This window comes from Equus przewalskii, chromosome 14, assembly GCF_037783145.1.
Source record: "Equus przewalskii isolate Varuska chromosome 14, EquPr2, whole genome shotgun sequence".
In the NCBI taxonomy this organism is placed as follows: Eukaryota; Metazoa; Chordata; class Mammalia; order Perissodactyla; family Equidae; genus Equus; species Equus przewalskii.
Window position 1 is genome coordinate 11,504,117 of NC_091844.1, and position 14,621 is coordinate 11,518,737.

A 14,621-nucleotide genomic window follows, 5' to 3' on the forward strand; every position below is an offset into this window, starting at 1 on the left:
TTTGGTGGCTAGGGATTATTATTCTAGGCCCTTTTCAAGCTTAGGTAATTGATCAGATATTTTAAAGTAAATGAGGCCAAAAAATCCAAATTATGAAAAACCTTAGTTTTTACATATGCAGAGATCTTGTGAGAATAGACAATCATGCTATAATTCTTATGATCACAAATTTTAAAGCCAAGCTTCTAAGAAATATCTTAGTGAAACCCTTCCATAGGTGACTGTCACCCCATCTGCATTGTTAATTAGCCTTGATGCCTGAGCTCAGCACCTGAGATAGAATATTTTTAAAACAAATAGTACACGTTAACCTTAATCCTCATCCCTCTTCCACTGACTTCCGTTGTGTTCTGACCTTTTTATGAAATAAGTTGACCACTAGCAGAGTTGGTTTTGGAAAGTTTGTGGAAGAGTAACTTGAGTGCCGCGGCGTCTGCAGGGATGTGGAGTTCTCTGGAAAAGCGGAAGCGGGAGCGGCCAGTTCTCCAGCACCCAGTCAGGGACAGTTACAGCAGCAGCCCGCCTTCTCCAGATAGGCAGTTAAGAGAGAAAGCGTTACCAGGAGACAGGCGAGGCAGTGGACTCTGAATCGTAACTTTTTAAATTCTCTTTTGTAACTGGAGAAATCTGTAAGCAATCCATATCCTTAGTCTTCTGACCTTCCTTACCTAATCTTTTTAAAGTCACTGATACTGTTTTGTGGTTGTCTGAACTCAAGGATAAAAGTATTGAGAATCAAAATTCATTAGTACATCAATCCCATATGGAGTTAAACAAATAAAGACTGGTTTTTTAATAACCAGAACGGTGGCCTCTCTGAGTTGGGCCGTTCCCTGTCTGCGCTGAGCTGTGGTAGTAAGTGGCTTGTGCTGTCGTTCAGGTCAAGTTGCCGTTAGTCGCAGCATCAGTGACGCCTGAAATTCCTGTCCCCAGTCAGGAGTGCTTTCAGTGTGTCACTGTCAGATTTCACATATCTGAAGGAAATATATGCACCTTTTTTAAAAGAGATACCATTAATAAGGCATATATTATCACTGTCTTTTGGAAGCTTTATCTGATTGGGAATAAGTATTTATCTTACATATCAGTTAGCCAAAACCTGATCTTGCAGTGTTAATAGTATTTGTGGGCTTAGATTACATTTGCTTTATCGAAAATTAGGCTTTAAATATTATCCTTATTGTAGCATATGTCATTTCCAGACCAGGAGACCTAAATCCTTAAAAGTTGAAGAATTCGTTTTCCTAAAAACCAGTGGTGGTAAAGCCAGAGGAGTGCCTCAGACACAGTCTCTGCCCGTGCATCCCCAACCTGCCACAGTCCCAAGAGATGACTTCAAAGAAATCACTTGCTAGGAGTGTGGAGCACGGGGTTGCAACGGCAGAGACCCGCTCCATCCCTTTTTCCCAGCTTCAGCACTAGGGAAGTAAACCTTGTAGACCTCCCAAAGAGGCTATTTTGGGTCATGTGTGCCAGGGAATGAGTTAGATCTCAGCCACTGAAAGGACTTCTGCAGAACCTGCTGGGTTAGGATACCAGCTCTCCATTGATCCTTTTGGTTGCTGTTTATATTCATCAATATTTTACACATTTATATAACTTAAATGTAATAATCTAAAATAAGCAAAAAACGCTTGATAGAATAATCGTGCTCTCTAATAATCTGCTCAGATAGCGCGCCTAGGGTTGTGGGTGCCACATTCCACACGCTGACCTCTAGGCCCATGAGCCCTGGCATGGCCCTAACCTCGCCCTCAGCCTTGTGCCTCCCGGCCGCCCCAGACAGGGGCCTGTCCCATGTATTCCATGAGCAAAAGTCAAACCTGGCACCTGAACCACCCTTCTCTTTTTCCCTTTTAGAAAGAATCACTTAAGTTGACTCTTAGCCATTTTATTCAGAAGCCTGAAAAAAAAATTTCTTGATAGAGATCCTCTGGCTTAATTTAGGAAAGTATGAATCAGCAAAAGTAAAATACATAGTTGTCTGGCGCTGTTTTTCTTAAGAACCAACTAATTTTACAGTGGCACAGACTTAAGCTTTGTATAAATAGACAGCCCCCATCCCCCACACTGACTTTAAATAGCTCACACCCGCCCACCTTCACCAGCACAACCAGGAGGCTAGGTGTCTGTGTCGTGGAGCCTTGGCTTTTCTAAAAGATGCAGTTTTTAAATAACCATGTATGTCAGAAGTAGAAGGATGGAAGATTTATAAAACTGTCCATAAACAATGGATTTTTTCACGTCAGTTTGTTATCCTGCCTAAAATTTTACTTACTTGGGTTAACCGAGACCCTTTGGATTTTTGGTTAGCTCTTTTACTAATTCCAAATATAATTACCTGTATAAAACCTAGAAAATTTGTGAAATATAAAGAAACAAAAGAAAATGACCTTTAACCTACTACCTTATAAAACGTTTGTAAATAGCCTCCATTAAAATATATTTATTTATGGGGCTGGCCCCGTGGCCGAGTGGTTAAGTTGGCGCGCTCCGCTGCAGGCAGCCCAGTGTTTCGTTGGTTCGAATCCTGGGCGCGGACATGGCACTGCTCATCAGACCACGCTGAGGCAGCGTCCCACATGCCACAACTAGAAGAACCCACAACGAAGAATATACAACTATGTACCGGGGGGCTTTGGGGAGAAAAAGGAAATAAGAAAATCTTTAAAAATATATATATATATATATTTATTTATGAGATCACACTTTATGTATTGTTCTATCATCTGCTCACCTTTTGGGGGGGTTGCCAGGTGCTGTGGTGCCATGGGATCTAGAGAGTTTGAATGATTCTGACCTTTGAAATGTGGTCTGAATTAGTACAGTAGACTCAGAACCTAGAAATGGGCTGCCTTCCAGGAGTGGAACGTCAAGTAGCAACGGAAGGGGGATAATGTGGTGCCTAAAGAACCCAAAAGATGGGGCCGAGGGAGGCCTGAGTGGCATGTTGGAGTCACTCACCTGAGGGTTGGGGACAGGAAGTGCACTAAGGTAGAAAATGCCAGAGACATACCCGTTTTAGAGCATGTACGTCAGTCACTGAACTTTGTAGGATTTTTAATGAAAAGGATGGTGTCAGCTGAGCCTTGGACTGGCAGTTTTCCAGCCACACCAGGAGCATGCTGGAGATCACTGATGATTTGGGGAGGAATTCTCGTAAGGCGACACCGGATTCTCTCAGCTATGTCTCAGCTTTCCCCAGAAGATGCCCTTCCTGGACCACACAGGCCTAGCACCCGTCAGAGGCCTTCCCAAGCCTGCGACTTGATCGTTACAGAAGCGGCTTTGTAAAGAATGTCTCTGTGGCCCAGATAGCTCCATTGTTCACAGTGCTCCCTCATCCGGGCCACCCGCCCAGTCCGTTTCTCCTGGAGATTGCTGCTCTCCCAGCAGATTCCAGTGTTTTCTTCTTCGGGCTGTAGGAACTTAAAGTAGCCCTCATGTCTCCCATTTTGTGCTGGCTGACAGGAAGTTCAGAGCCAGTCATCCTATTTACACATGTTTATTATCTTAAACTTACCTCTGAATCTTTAGAAAGCATGTACAGTCTAAGTAAATTAATAAAAAGAATATTTAGATTTTTGCCTAGGATAACCCCGAGTTCAAGAGTCAAGAAGAAAACTCATCTCAGTGTACTCCCGCTAGACCTTAGGCAGGTACTGCAGGCCCGCGCCTCTGCAGTGGGCTCAGAGCACCTTTGTAGGTAGCCCAGGAGCTTAGCGCTGGTTCATTTCCTAATTCTGTGAGAAAAACGTGTTCAAAGTTTGAATAGCAGAACCTTTGACGTTTGTAAGGCTGAGACCTTTCAGAATCTCTGTGTTCGAGTCCCACCAGTAGTCTAGATGCTGGGTGAGACTCACTCACAAGCAGAATGACTTTACACTTAGCAGCCCCGAGCCAGCAAGTCTGTGCTAAAGGCTTTGGACACATTATGTGAGGTGGGTGCCCTGGGCCCTTCGCATTACTGAATAACAGAGCTCACCTCACTGTCGCACTCGAAAGCACAGAACGGATCTGTGAGTGCTGTAGGTCTCCTGAACGGTCGTGGAAATGTTTGGAATGCGGGGCCGTTCCTAAGTTAGGACCACGGGGAGATAATGCCTCAGGAAGCCAAATTAGTAAAGTGTGCAATTGAAGTTATACAGTAATCAGTGAATTCTATTCTCTGCTCCAAAACAAAGGGATAAATGTGAATTTTCCATCCGTGGTTGTCTTTCAGTTCCTTAGAGCTACCGTATACTGCCCCACTGGAAAGTAAGCAACGTAGAAATCTCCCAGCCAAGATTCCGCTTCCAGCTGCATTGACCAGCGGATCCAAGTCACGGAATGCCCAGAAAACAAAAGGTATTTTCATTTTAGTCATACAGGCATTTTCATGGTTTAATAGTTAATAGTTGTTAGTTGTGAGTTACCAGTAACCAGTTAGTAGTTTTCAGTCATATGAAAGGCTAAGGTTCTGTCCTCGTCCTCATTAGAAGGTTGGTTGAAATAGACCTGAAAGAAAGGAATTGTCCTCCATCAGCAACTTTCCTTTCTCATTTTTGTGCAGGTACAAATAAGTTAGTGGACAACAGGCCACCTGCCCTAGCAAAATTCCTCCCAAATAGTCAAGAACTAGGCAATACCAGTAGCTCAGAAGGTGAAAAAGACTCTCCACCACCGGAGTGGGATTCCGTGCCAGTCCATAAACCCGGCAGCTGTAAGTATGATGATTCAGAAACCGCGGCGCTCCGTGCACCCACAGCCCACCCCTGCTCTGGGCATGAAAACTCTGCAAGGGCTTTTGCTTTCAAGGAGACCCAGTGTCGGTGGTCCTGGCAGCGTGTACCAGCCTGCCACTTGTTAAACTGCTGTCGCTTAGTTGGCCGAGGTGGGAGTATTTACACCAGAGAAGTCAGCTGACAGTTCACATGAGGGCCCTTCTTCCCAGAGAGCTGGTGCGCTGGCGCACCACTGCCTGGAGCGCGGAATGGGCAGATGTGTGTGGAGGGTGCAGCATCCAGAGAAGTGGCCCTCTGCGAGAGCGTTAACTCAGCCATCCTTACCTGACTGGTCCCTCTACATCTCCACTGTGATCGTTTTGTGAAAGTTTAATTACTCTCAACTTTACCCACATCTTTTACATAAACAGCCTCTGTGAAGGTTTTGTTCTTTTCCTCACTGGCTTCATGACCTTGCTTCTCAGAATGGCCTGCAGTAAATCGTGACAGTAGCACAGTCCATGGAGATACTGTAGAGGTCCTGGCCCTCTAGGTACTTAGGACCAGAAATAGAAGACGACAGGGACAAGCACAGGAAGGGCCTAATGGCCGGGATTTGGGATCAAGAGAGGTCCTAGCCTTAGGACTGAGTTGTCTGCACTCACTGTGGTGTTAGAGTGAACTCACGTTTGGCCTGTTTGTCCCAAAGGGAAGGTCAGGGTTGAGTGACAAGACTGTTTGAGATGAAGGGATTTCAGTGAAGAGCAGGGGATTGGAGCCTCGGTAGGTTGAGTGAGGGCAGAGAACTTGGAGGTTCAGGTGAGGCGTACAGTAAACATGCCGCCTCTTACCTTTTCGCCTGTGTGAATACATACTGCATGGAGAAGCTCTCTCTGTTAAAACTTGGAGCCCCTGTTTGCCCTGAGACTTTCTGGCATGTTTTAGTAACTTTTTTGCCCGAGATGAGATATAATCCTAAAGCCCTGGTCATTCAAGAGATCTTGAATGAGTCACTGAGTGGTCCCTCTGTCCAGGCTGAATGCTTTTGGTTCCTTAGACCCCATCTGAGGTCTCAGCTGGAAATTTGTCCTTGGCTTATACTTTGTTATTCAGGCAGTTCCCCATTAAGCAGATGCCGCTTCCACCACAGCGGAAGCTGTGTTTCAGCTTTGCAGGGAGCCAGCTTCCTAGGACTGTCTGCGGCCCAATGAAGTGAACATAAGCCCTGGTGGTGTAAGGAACGACAGAGCACGTGCTATTGTGCAGGAAGGGGACGTCAGCCACACACAGCCTTCAGAACAAGATAGCTGGCTGTGGCATTGTTGCTACCAAGTGGCACCTGAGGCACATGTCGGCATCACTCCTTTGGGGTGAAGGAGAAAAGGATGACAGGGTCTGGCCCTGTGAGAATTGGGAGGGAGGAATGTGAGAAACAGCAGGCAGACAGTCTGGAGAGGAATGTGTGTGGAAAGCACGGTGCTCCGGGCCTGTTTCCTCCCCAGGCTCATCCAGGAAGGCCAGCTGATGCTCCGGGAGCTCCGTGCTTCAGGGCCAAGCTCCACGTCATCCAGCTAGATGGCTCTGCCACTGGAAAAAGTGTGTTACTCTGCCCAGAGCTCGCATCTGCAAAATTCTTTTGTGTTTTTCTAGCCAAGGAATTCCTTACACTGGTCCCAAGCTCTGTAACCTCTCTGCTCACCACCAGCCATACTAGAAAGTTCTAGCAGGCCTCCACTAGATGCACAGCATGGCTAATGAAACCAGTAAGAATCAGTCCAGGACACACTCTCTCACTTGTACCTCTTTGTTCCCTGCCTTCTCCTCTCCTCTCCTGCCCTCTCCTCCTCTGCTGCTTTGTCCTGCATAGACCGTTGGCCCTCCACGCACTCTGTTAGCAGCGCTTAGCATCCTGGCATTCCCAAGGGTAAAGCATCTTCCCACTCAGGGTGGTGCAGGCCCAGGCATAGCTGTGATCACAGGGGGAGTTTTGCTGCCTGTGTGTAGAGATCTCTCGAGCCAGGGTAGCATGGTGCCCTGACCCATATGAGATGCTCAGAAAACTCCCCTGGAGTGATTTCATGATTTACAAAGACAAAAAATGCAAGGGGGTGTTAAAAGGAAAAGCCAACAGAAAGCCACAGAGAAGAAATGTGTTAATATTTAAATCCAAAACTTCTCTGGTTGCACATCCCCTGTGCTATTTTGGCCTCTTTCCCTCCCCCGTCTTCTCTTTCTACTCAAGCATTATTCCATAAAGTCTTTTTCTAACTTTTCTTAACTTTCCCTGTTTCATTCCATCGATATTTATCAGGTGCTTCTGCAGCACTGGGTCCAATGAAACACATCCCAGTAAAGGAGAGCTGGCCGAGGGATGCACACCTTCCCTGGGACAGGCCCCTCGGGCGAGCACACACTGGGCGGAGCATGGTGGGCAGTTCACGAGGGGCAGGCACTTCTGGTGGTGGGGAGGGAAGGGTCAGGACAGCTGTACAGATCATGCTCTGCCGTGCAGATTTGGTATCAGACAGGCACACTGTGCTGTGGGGGCTTCCAAGGAGGGCAGGAGGGTGGAGAGATTTGAGCCGGGCTCATCCAGGAGTTGGCATTTGAGATGGGCCTGAGCGTGGGCCTGAGGTCCACAAACAACCCAGCAGATGAGGAAGGGCCTATCCGCGTAGTCAAGGGTGAGGTGGGCTGGGGCAGAGACAAGGACAGGGATGGAGATGCCAGCACCATTGAGGAGGGTCGGAGAGAATTCCTGGGGTGGGCACCAGGTGGCACCAAGGATAAGGAGTAGATGGCTCAGGCTTCAAAGAGAAGGATCCTTTTCTTGGAGGTGCTGTAACTGGGGCCTTGACGCAGACAAGGAGCGCATAGCCTCGCCCAGGCCTGGAGCCCTGAGGGTCTGGGAAGAAGTGGCTGGTGCGGGAGATAATTGCAAGGGAGGTGGGGCCACCGCGCAAAGCTGGCTTCAGTTCTGGAAGTGAGGTGGAACGGACCCTCAGAAAGGGGAGCAAAGCAGACCATGCTCTCTGTAGACGGGGCTCGCAGCGGGCATGAAAGGCCAGCCAGCGGGGAAGGTGGGCAATGCGCCAAGCTGGCAGCGCTGTGCCAGGCAGGGATGAGAAACAGCAGGGCAGTTGTGCCAGGGTGACTGTGGGTAAGTGGGCGGCTTCGCAGACTGGGGCCCCGGAGACTGAAGTCGCAGAGACCAGAGCCCTCTCTCTGCATCGCAGTAGCTGGAGCACCGCCGAGGCACACACGACGGGTGCGCAGATGTTCCCTTTTCTGAGCAGAGTTGTGTGTGTGCTTCCGTTTAGTGAGTGCAGAATGAATGCTTCACAACACCCGAATTTTTCTGTTTTAAAATTTTAAAACAGCTGTGCAGACATTACACTAAAAGGCAGCAGGAGTATTAGGAGTTTGGTCCTTGTAAAACAGGGACCAGGTATGCCCGCGGAGAGCGGGGTATCGTCGTGGTGGAACTGGGAGAGCGGGGTATCGTCGTGGTGGAACTGGGGGATGTTGCCCGGACCCCACAGCTGCCACGGGTGTGAGCCTGTGTGGAAGCACAGAGACTCTTGCAGACCCCAGCAGTGACTTCCCCAGACGGTGCGGGAGGCCCGCACAGCGCAGTGGAGAGATGTGTCACGGCGTTCGTTCCTGAAAAGCCCCATAAAGCAGAGACACGACTTCCCTTTTTTTCTTTAAAACCTTCAAACAGAACACATATAAAAGCTTTAGTGTGGTTTTTGTTTGTAGAAGCACTTGAGTTCTGCATAGTATTAGATAGAATGCCAAAAGTAATTGCTCTTGAAGAGTGGAAATCAAAATATCACATTGAGATCTTTTATTTTTAATTTCCAGCTACCGATAGTCTTTATAAACTTTCTCTGCAAACCCTCAACGCAGACATTTTCTTAAAACAACGCCAGACCTCACCGACACCTGCCTCTCCGTCCCCCCCGGCCGCGCCCTGCCCCTTCACTGCCCGGGGTAGCTACAGCAGTATCGTCAACAGCAGGTACGCGCCTGGTCACTTCGTGTTCCTTGGATGTCAGGAAATCTGACGCTCGCTCCATTAAAGGGAAACGCTCAGTGGCCGCAGGCCGCTGCCCTGTCTTGCCTCGTATGTCTGCCATTTGCAGTTGCTCCGCCCTTTACCTGGGCCCATTCTCCCACCTGGCTGCTATGTTGCTGCCTGACTCCCACAGTAGCCCCTTCCATCCTTTAGCTTCTGTCACCCGTGGACTGAGAAATGCATCGTTCAACTTATGAGTACTAGGTTCTAACTGAAGAGGCAGTAAGCATACTAAGCATTAAATGAAGATCTGCAGGAGACGCCCTGGGAGTCGAGGAAATGGGCTCACGGGACATTTATTTTGACCTTACAGCAGTTTAGTTTAGCAGTCCCAAGGGCAGGGTCCGGAACAAGGCCACCGCCCCTGCAGGAGGCGCTGTGGTGGGTGACGTGCACACAGGAAGGAGGCCTCCTGCCAGGCCTCCCTGGAGCACAGGGCTGGGCTTCGCTTGCCTCACTGTTGGCGTGACAGGAACCTCAGGGATAATGGTGACCACGTGTTGCGTACTCACCAGGCACCAGCACTGTTCTCAGCACCGTGCAGGTGTCACCGCACTTCCTCCTCCTGATGAGCGCAGGTCAGGCACTGTCACCTGCATGCTTTCCACATGAGGAGGCCCCAGCTGGCACCCACAGCAGACCTGCCCAGTTTTAACTCTTGCCCGAAGAGGCAGTAACCCCTGAGGCTGGGAGCTCCCACCCCGTCCTGAGCGTGGGGAGACGCCCCAAGGCCCGGCCCATCCCGTGCTGCTGCCTGCCAGCATGCTCACGTGCTGCCTCTGGTTCCCTGGCCTACTGGCTCCCTCACCAGTGCTCGTCTCTAAAATGGGGTTGCAGCCTTTTCCAGCCCCTAAATTATGATACCTGCCCTTGTCTCTTTCCTAGTGACCTTGCGTTTTCTTACCTTTCCCCCAAAATCTGTTATTTTCCATCTAATTACACAGTTTTAGATCCCAGAGCATTTACATGAGGCTGGGCTGTGCCCTGTGAGCTGCCCTTTCAGAACCGGGCAGAACCGGGGCCCGGCTGCCATGAAGGCACTGCCTGGGCTCGGTCCTGCGGGAGCCAGTCATCTGGCACAGGTGCCCCCGATGGGCCGCCAGTGGGCTGTGCTGACGAGCAATGAGTTGTTCTCTCTTTGCTACTTCCTTCAAGTGACCCTAAAACGAAGCAGCCCAATGGAAGCAAGCACAGATTGACAAAAGCAGCCTCGCTCCCTGGCAAGAACGGCAACCCCACTTTCGCTGCGGTCGCGGCCGGGTACGACAAGAGCCCAGGTGAGTGGCTTGACATCCACAGACAGCCCTGGCTGGGCCTCAGGCACTGTGGAATTACCTGTGGCTCGTTTGCCTTTGATTGATTCAGAGTCCATTGTTACAGGTGGGAATGGCTTTGCTAAAGTTTCTTCAAACAAAACAGATTTTTCCAGCAGCCTTGGCATTTCACACACTCCTGTTGACAGCGATGGCTCAGACAGGTACAGTAACCATTCTTAATCCCTAGATAGAGCGGGCTCTCAGGTCAGCTCGGCATCTTCTGTCCACACATGTGTCTCAGGCATTTTTACCCCCAGATCACCAGTAGGCATTTGTGGTCAGAAGGCGTCAGGTGCCTCTGGGAACTCTTGCCTGTCGGGTGGAGGCAGAAAGCCCAGGGCTGTGCTTCCCCGACAGAGAGAAGGTGGCACACACAACACGGCGCCCCCAGCAGAGAGGGAGATGCATGTTCTGCACTCCAAATTTGTTCTCATCTTTCTCACTATCATGGTCTCTTGTAAGAAAGGATGTGATCTGATAATTAAAAATAGAAGAACAAAACTATATTTGAGGGAAAGGAAATTGGAGCAAATACTGGAGAATTTACAGTAAATTATTGGATATGCCAGTTTTCCTGACCCAGAGCAGCCACAAAAGTCAGGGTGGCACAGAGTGGTCACCCGGGTTTCTTTTCCCAGATAAATAACGACAATAATAATAAAGACTGTGTCCATAAGTAGAGCCCCAATTTTACCTGCTTGACACTAAAAGGAAACGCATCCTAGATTTGAAATAGTTTCTTAATAAATCTTCCATTACCAAAAAGTAAACATAAGGAAGAAATACCTGTTTTATCTGCGAAATTCTTGTTTCCCACCATGCTCTCGGCCTGTGGTGGGCGTTGGGGCTCGGGAAGTCTGTGCCTCACTCCTTTGTGGTGTGGAAGCTGTTCTTCGGTTCTGCCCTCGTCTTCGTTGTTAATATTTGAGTACCCTCGTTGACACGGCCTGTCCTGTTTGTGAAGCTGTATGTAAGGATCCGTTTCCACTAACATCATACATTTTTGTGTTGCCTTTTCCTCTTGTAACACCAGCTCGGGTTTGTGGAGTCCCGTCAGCAACCCCAGCAGCCCAGACTTCACACCCCTCAATTCGTTCTCGGCCTTTGGAAATTCTTTTAACCTAACTGGTGGTGAGTGTTTAACACTAGCCCTGTCACTAATGAGCTGTGGACACAGAAGGAAGGCAGACAAGGTCTAGCTCTACATGTGGAGACGCTCCCTGAGAAAGAGGAGGGCGTGATTGTCATTGAGGACGTTTTTAGAAGACCTGTTTCTTTGTACCTGTGGTCAGGCACTAACACAGAGACACAAGTGAGCTGACCTCAGGAAAGTGGGTCTGTCCTTGCTCTCCCGGACACATGCTCGGGGGCCTGGCACGGCTGCCCACGTGGGAGGAGGCCCAGCAGGAGGCTCCCGGAAGGGCCCCTGACGCTGCGCCACCAGCCCAAATGTGCGGTGCAGCAGGCTCCATGCCATGTGAGTCCCAGCGGGTCTGTGGCCCACTGGACTTATTTAAGAGCTTCAGGAAAGGATGCTGTGTCTGAAATATGCCTCCTGACTAGGCTGGGGCTCCTTATCTTTTCTTGCTGTCCAGAATTAGAAGCAAGGATGTGAGTTTTGCGTTAGCTACAATCATAGTAGTCAAGTCGTGGGGTGTTTGCATGTGATGTCACCCAGCTGTAGATGTGGGGGAAGTGTTCAAATCCTGTGCTCTGTGCTGGAATTCTGAGGAATATCCCCCTGTCCCCCATCCCCTCTGGAGTGTGGTGGGAGCTGACAAAGTAGATGTGATGGCCCCAAGTGAGCCACGGTGGGATTTGTGCCACTGGGTGAATGCCCTGTCTTGTCCTAGGTGAGCACAGCAAAATGAAATAGGGACTTGACAGTTGCTTCCTTGTTTTCAGAAGTTTTCAGCAAACTCGGGTTATCTCGGTCCTGCAATCAGGCCTCCCAAAGGAGCTGGAATGAGTTCAGCAGTGGCCCCTCATACCTGTGGGACTCTCCAGCGACGGATCCCAGCCCTTCCTGGCCAGCCAGTTCTGGTTCCCCAACCCACACGGCCACAGTGAGTACTTGGACCTGGGCCTCTCTGCTCATTCGTCATTACCGCCACACTGTCACTCAGATGGCACCGGCACAGTTATAAACAACAGCTGTCAGGGTGACCGGGCCGGGTTGGTCCTTTCATCCCTGTTGCTGTATCTTCATATTCTGCCAAAGTGGCCCATGTAGTCGAGAAATTATGGGGAGAACAACTGAGCGCCTATAGGGCTGCTCTCTGAATTCTCTCCTAGTAGCACACGGCCATTTCAGCCCCTTCTCGACCTGTGAGTTGGACCCCAAGTGTGGCTGTGGGCCTGTCTTAGGTTCTGCTGTGTCCAAGGTCAGACGGTGACTGACTGCGGCCTCTGCCATCCACAGGAGGCGGCCCCAGGAGCCAGCGGCTGCGGGCTTGCCTATATTTGTTTCTGAGAAACACCTGTGTCTTCACTTGAGCTTTTCCAGTGTGCATTTATTTGCTTTTTGGCTAAATTTTTCTGCGAAGATCATACTCCAAAAAAGTATTCTTACCAAGGAAAATAATTACTGGTTTAAGCTTTCACAAAATTATGACAAAAATATGATCCCACTGTGATTACTTCTTCGTTCTCAGGAAAACTAAATTAGACAAGCAAGGTTTAATGGTAGATATTTTAACTTCATAGATTCCAAAGTTTGCCTTTACTTGGAATCATTCTGGCTTCAGTTTTCAAAGCATCTTAGCCATTCCTTAAAACTGGGATCAGGAAATGTTTTAGGCTTCGCGGGTCCTACTATTTCTGTTCAGCCCCACCATGGTGGTGCAGAAGTGGCGGGAGACAGCACGGAAGCAAGTGGGCGTGGCTGTGTTCCAGAGACACTTCTATTCACCAAGACAGGCAGGGCTGGATTTGTCCCCCTGGCCCTAGTTTGCCAGCCCTTCTCTAGAATATCAGAGCCATCTACTCAGACTCTGGGATGGCTATATGTGTAAAACATTTGCTTTAAAATAAAGTGAAGCGTTCCATGGCCTTTTTTAGCATAACCTTCGCCACTTTACCGTCTGCCTGCCTGTCTCGATGTTAATGCTCCGTGTTGTGCGCTTTCTCTTTGGTCAGTCGATCCTTGGCAGCACCAGTGGCTTGTGGTCCACCACTCCGTTCAGCAGCTCGATCTGGTCCAGCAACCTCAACAGTGCCCTTCCGTTCACCACTCCAGCAAACACGCTGACAAGTATCGGCCTCATGGGCACAGAGAACTCCTCTGCTCCTCATGCTCCTTCCACCTCCAGTCCAGCTGATGATCTGAGGCAAACCTACAACCCGTGGCAGATCTGGAGCCCCGCCATCGGAAGGAGAAGCTCCGACCCTTGGTCTAATACGCACTTCCCTCATGAGAATTGAAATTAGGCAAAAAAAAGAAGTGGGGCCCCTTGTCTGCATCATGGTGTGCCTGTGTTTGAGACATCTTTTTAAGGCTCTTGCTGCTGTGGCTTCCAACTCCGCACCCTCCTCATCTCTGCAAACAGACTCCAGCAGGGCAGGCTTGTACCACTCGCTTCTTTCAGATCTTTCTTGCAATTATGAGAATGAGATTTGCTGTTGTGCTTTTAGAGAAAAGTCTAGACTCAGCCACAAATTCTAATAAGACCTGTACATCTGAGAACCTTAACTGTTACCAAGTTTCCACCACCTGTCTTCTTCCATTCTTTATTTATCTGTATGAACACAAACTTGACATTACAGCTAAGGAAATAATTTGAGTTGAATCAGAAGTCCTGGCATGTGACAATTTTATTAAATTACCAAGTTTGGTTTTTGATAATTTCGCAATATTCTGCACCAAGATCTAATTTTAAAAATGTACGAGGACTTTGTGCTGAAAAATACAGAGTATTTTTTTAAAATAAGGCTGTCTTTTCAGTCTCATAAAATAAGGCTCTCTTGGTTTAAAAGCAGATTACAGAAATGGCAGTCACCTTTAAGACAGTGAATGACTGTAAGACCATTCGGTTGAGACCATATGCATTTTCTGTGCTGTTTGTACTTGAGGTATGTAACATTTGTATACCTGAATTTATTTTAAAGATAAACTGAAATGCACATAGCCAAGTCTTGAAATACAAGATTGAATGTGTATTTCTTAAAAATACAACTTTGTGTTGTACTTTGAAATAAATGATGCTTTTTTCAAAAGCCTTGAGTTGTTGTATGTCTTTTTTTTTGCGTGCAAGATGCGCTTATTTGGATTCCCTCACACCAGGTGAACCGTTCTCTGGTTGCCTTATCCTGTGGAGTCTGATCTATCATGCTGGAACTCGCTGTGCTCTGATTAAGTTCTGTGTATTTCCATGGTAATCCCTGAAGGTCCTTGATAGGAAAAAGTCTACACATCTAAAATGTATTTTTCCTTTTAAGTAGAAGTGTGTTGACCCTTTTCCAATTTTAAAGCTCCCACAACTCCAGATGGTACATGTGGAGACTGCAGACACCTGGCAAGTT

At 48.5% G+C, this 14,621-nt stretch overlaps 1 protein-coding gene across 5 annotated transcripts in view; it reads left to right on the top strand.

Annotated features, from left to right (window-relative positions):
- TMEM131 (transmembrane protein 131) overlaps nt 1-14,315 on the top strand; it is a 224,564-nt gene extending 210,249 nt beyond the window's left edge. For 3 of the 5 annotated variants that reach the window (XM_070572092.1, XM_070572090.1, XM_070572094.1), the window contains 8 exons: nt 4,223-4,347; nt 4,553-4,702; nt 8,571-8,727; nt 9,940-10,061; nt 10,165-10,261; nt 11,134-11,231; nt 12,006-12,166; nt 13,239-14,315. In XM_070572092.1, the coding sequence (XP_070428193.1) occupies nt 4,223-4,347; nt 4,553-4,702; nt 8,571-8,727; nt 9,940-10,061; nt 10,165-10,261; nt 11,134-11,231; nt 12,006-12,166; nt 13,239-13,523 (1,195 nt within the window). In that variant the 3' untranslated portion in view covers nt 13,524-14,315. The remainder of the gene's footprint in view (nt 1-4,222; nt 4,348-4,552; nt 4,703-8,570; nt 8,728-9,939; nt 10,062-10,164; nt 10,262-11,133; nt 11,232-12,005; nt 12,167-13,238) is intronic. The other 2 variants (XM_070572093.1, XM_070572091.1) reach the window with 1 other exon arrangement.
- The last annotated feature ends 306 nt before the right edge of the window (nt 14,316-14,621 follow it).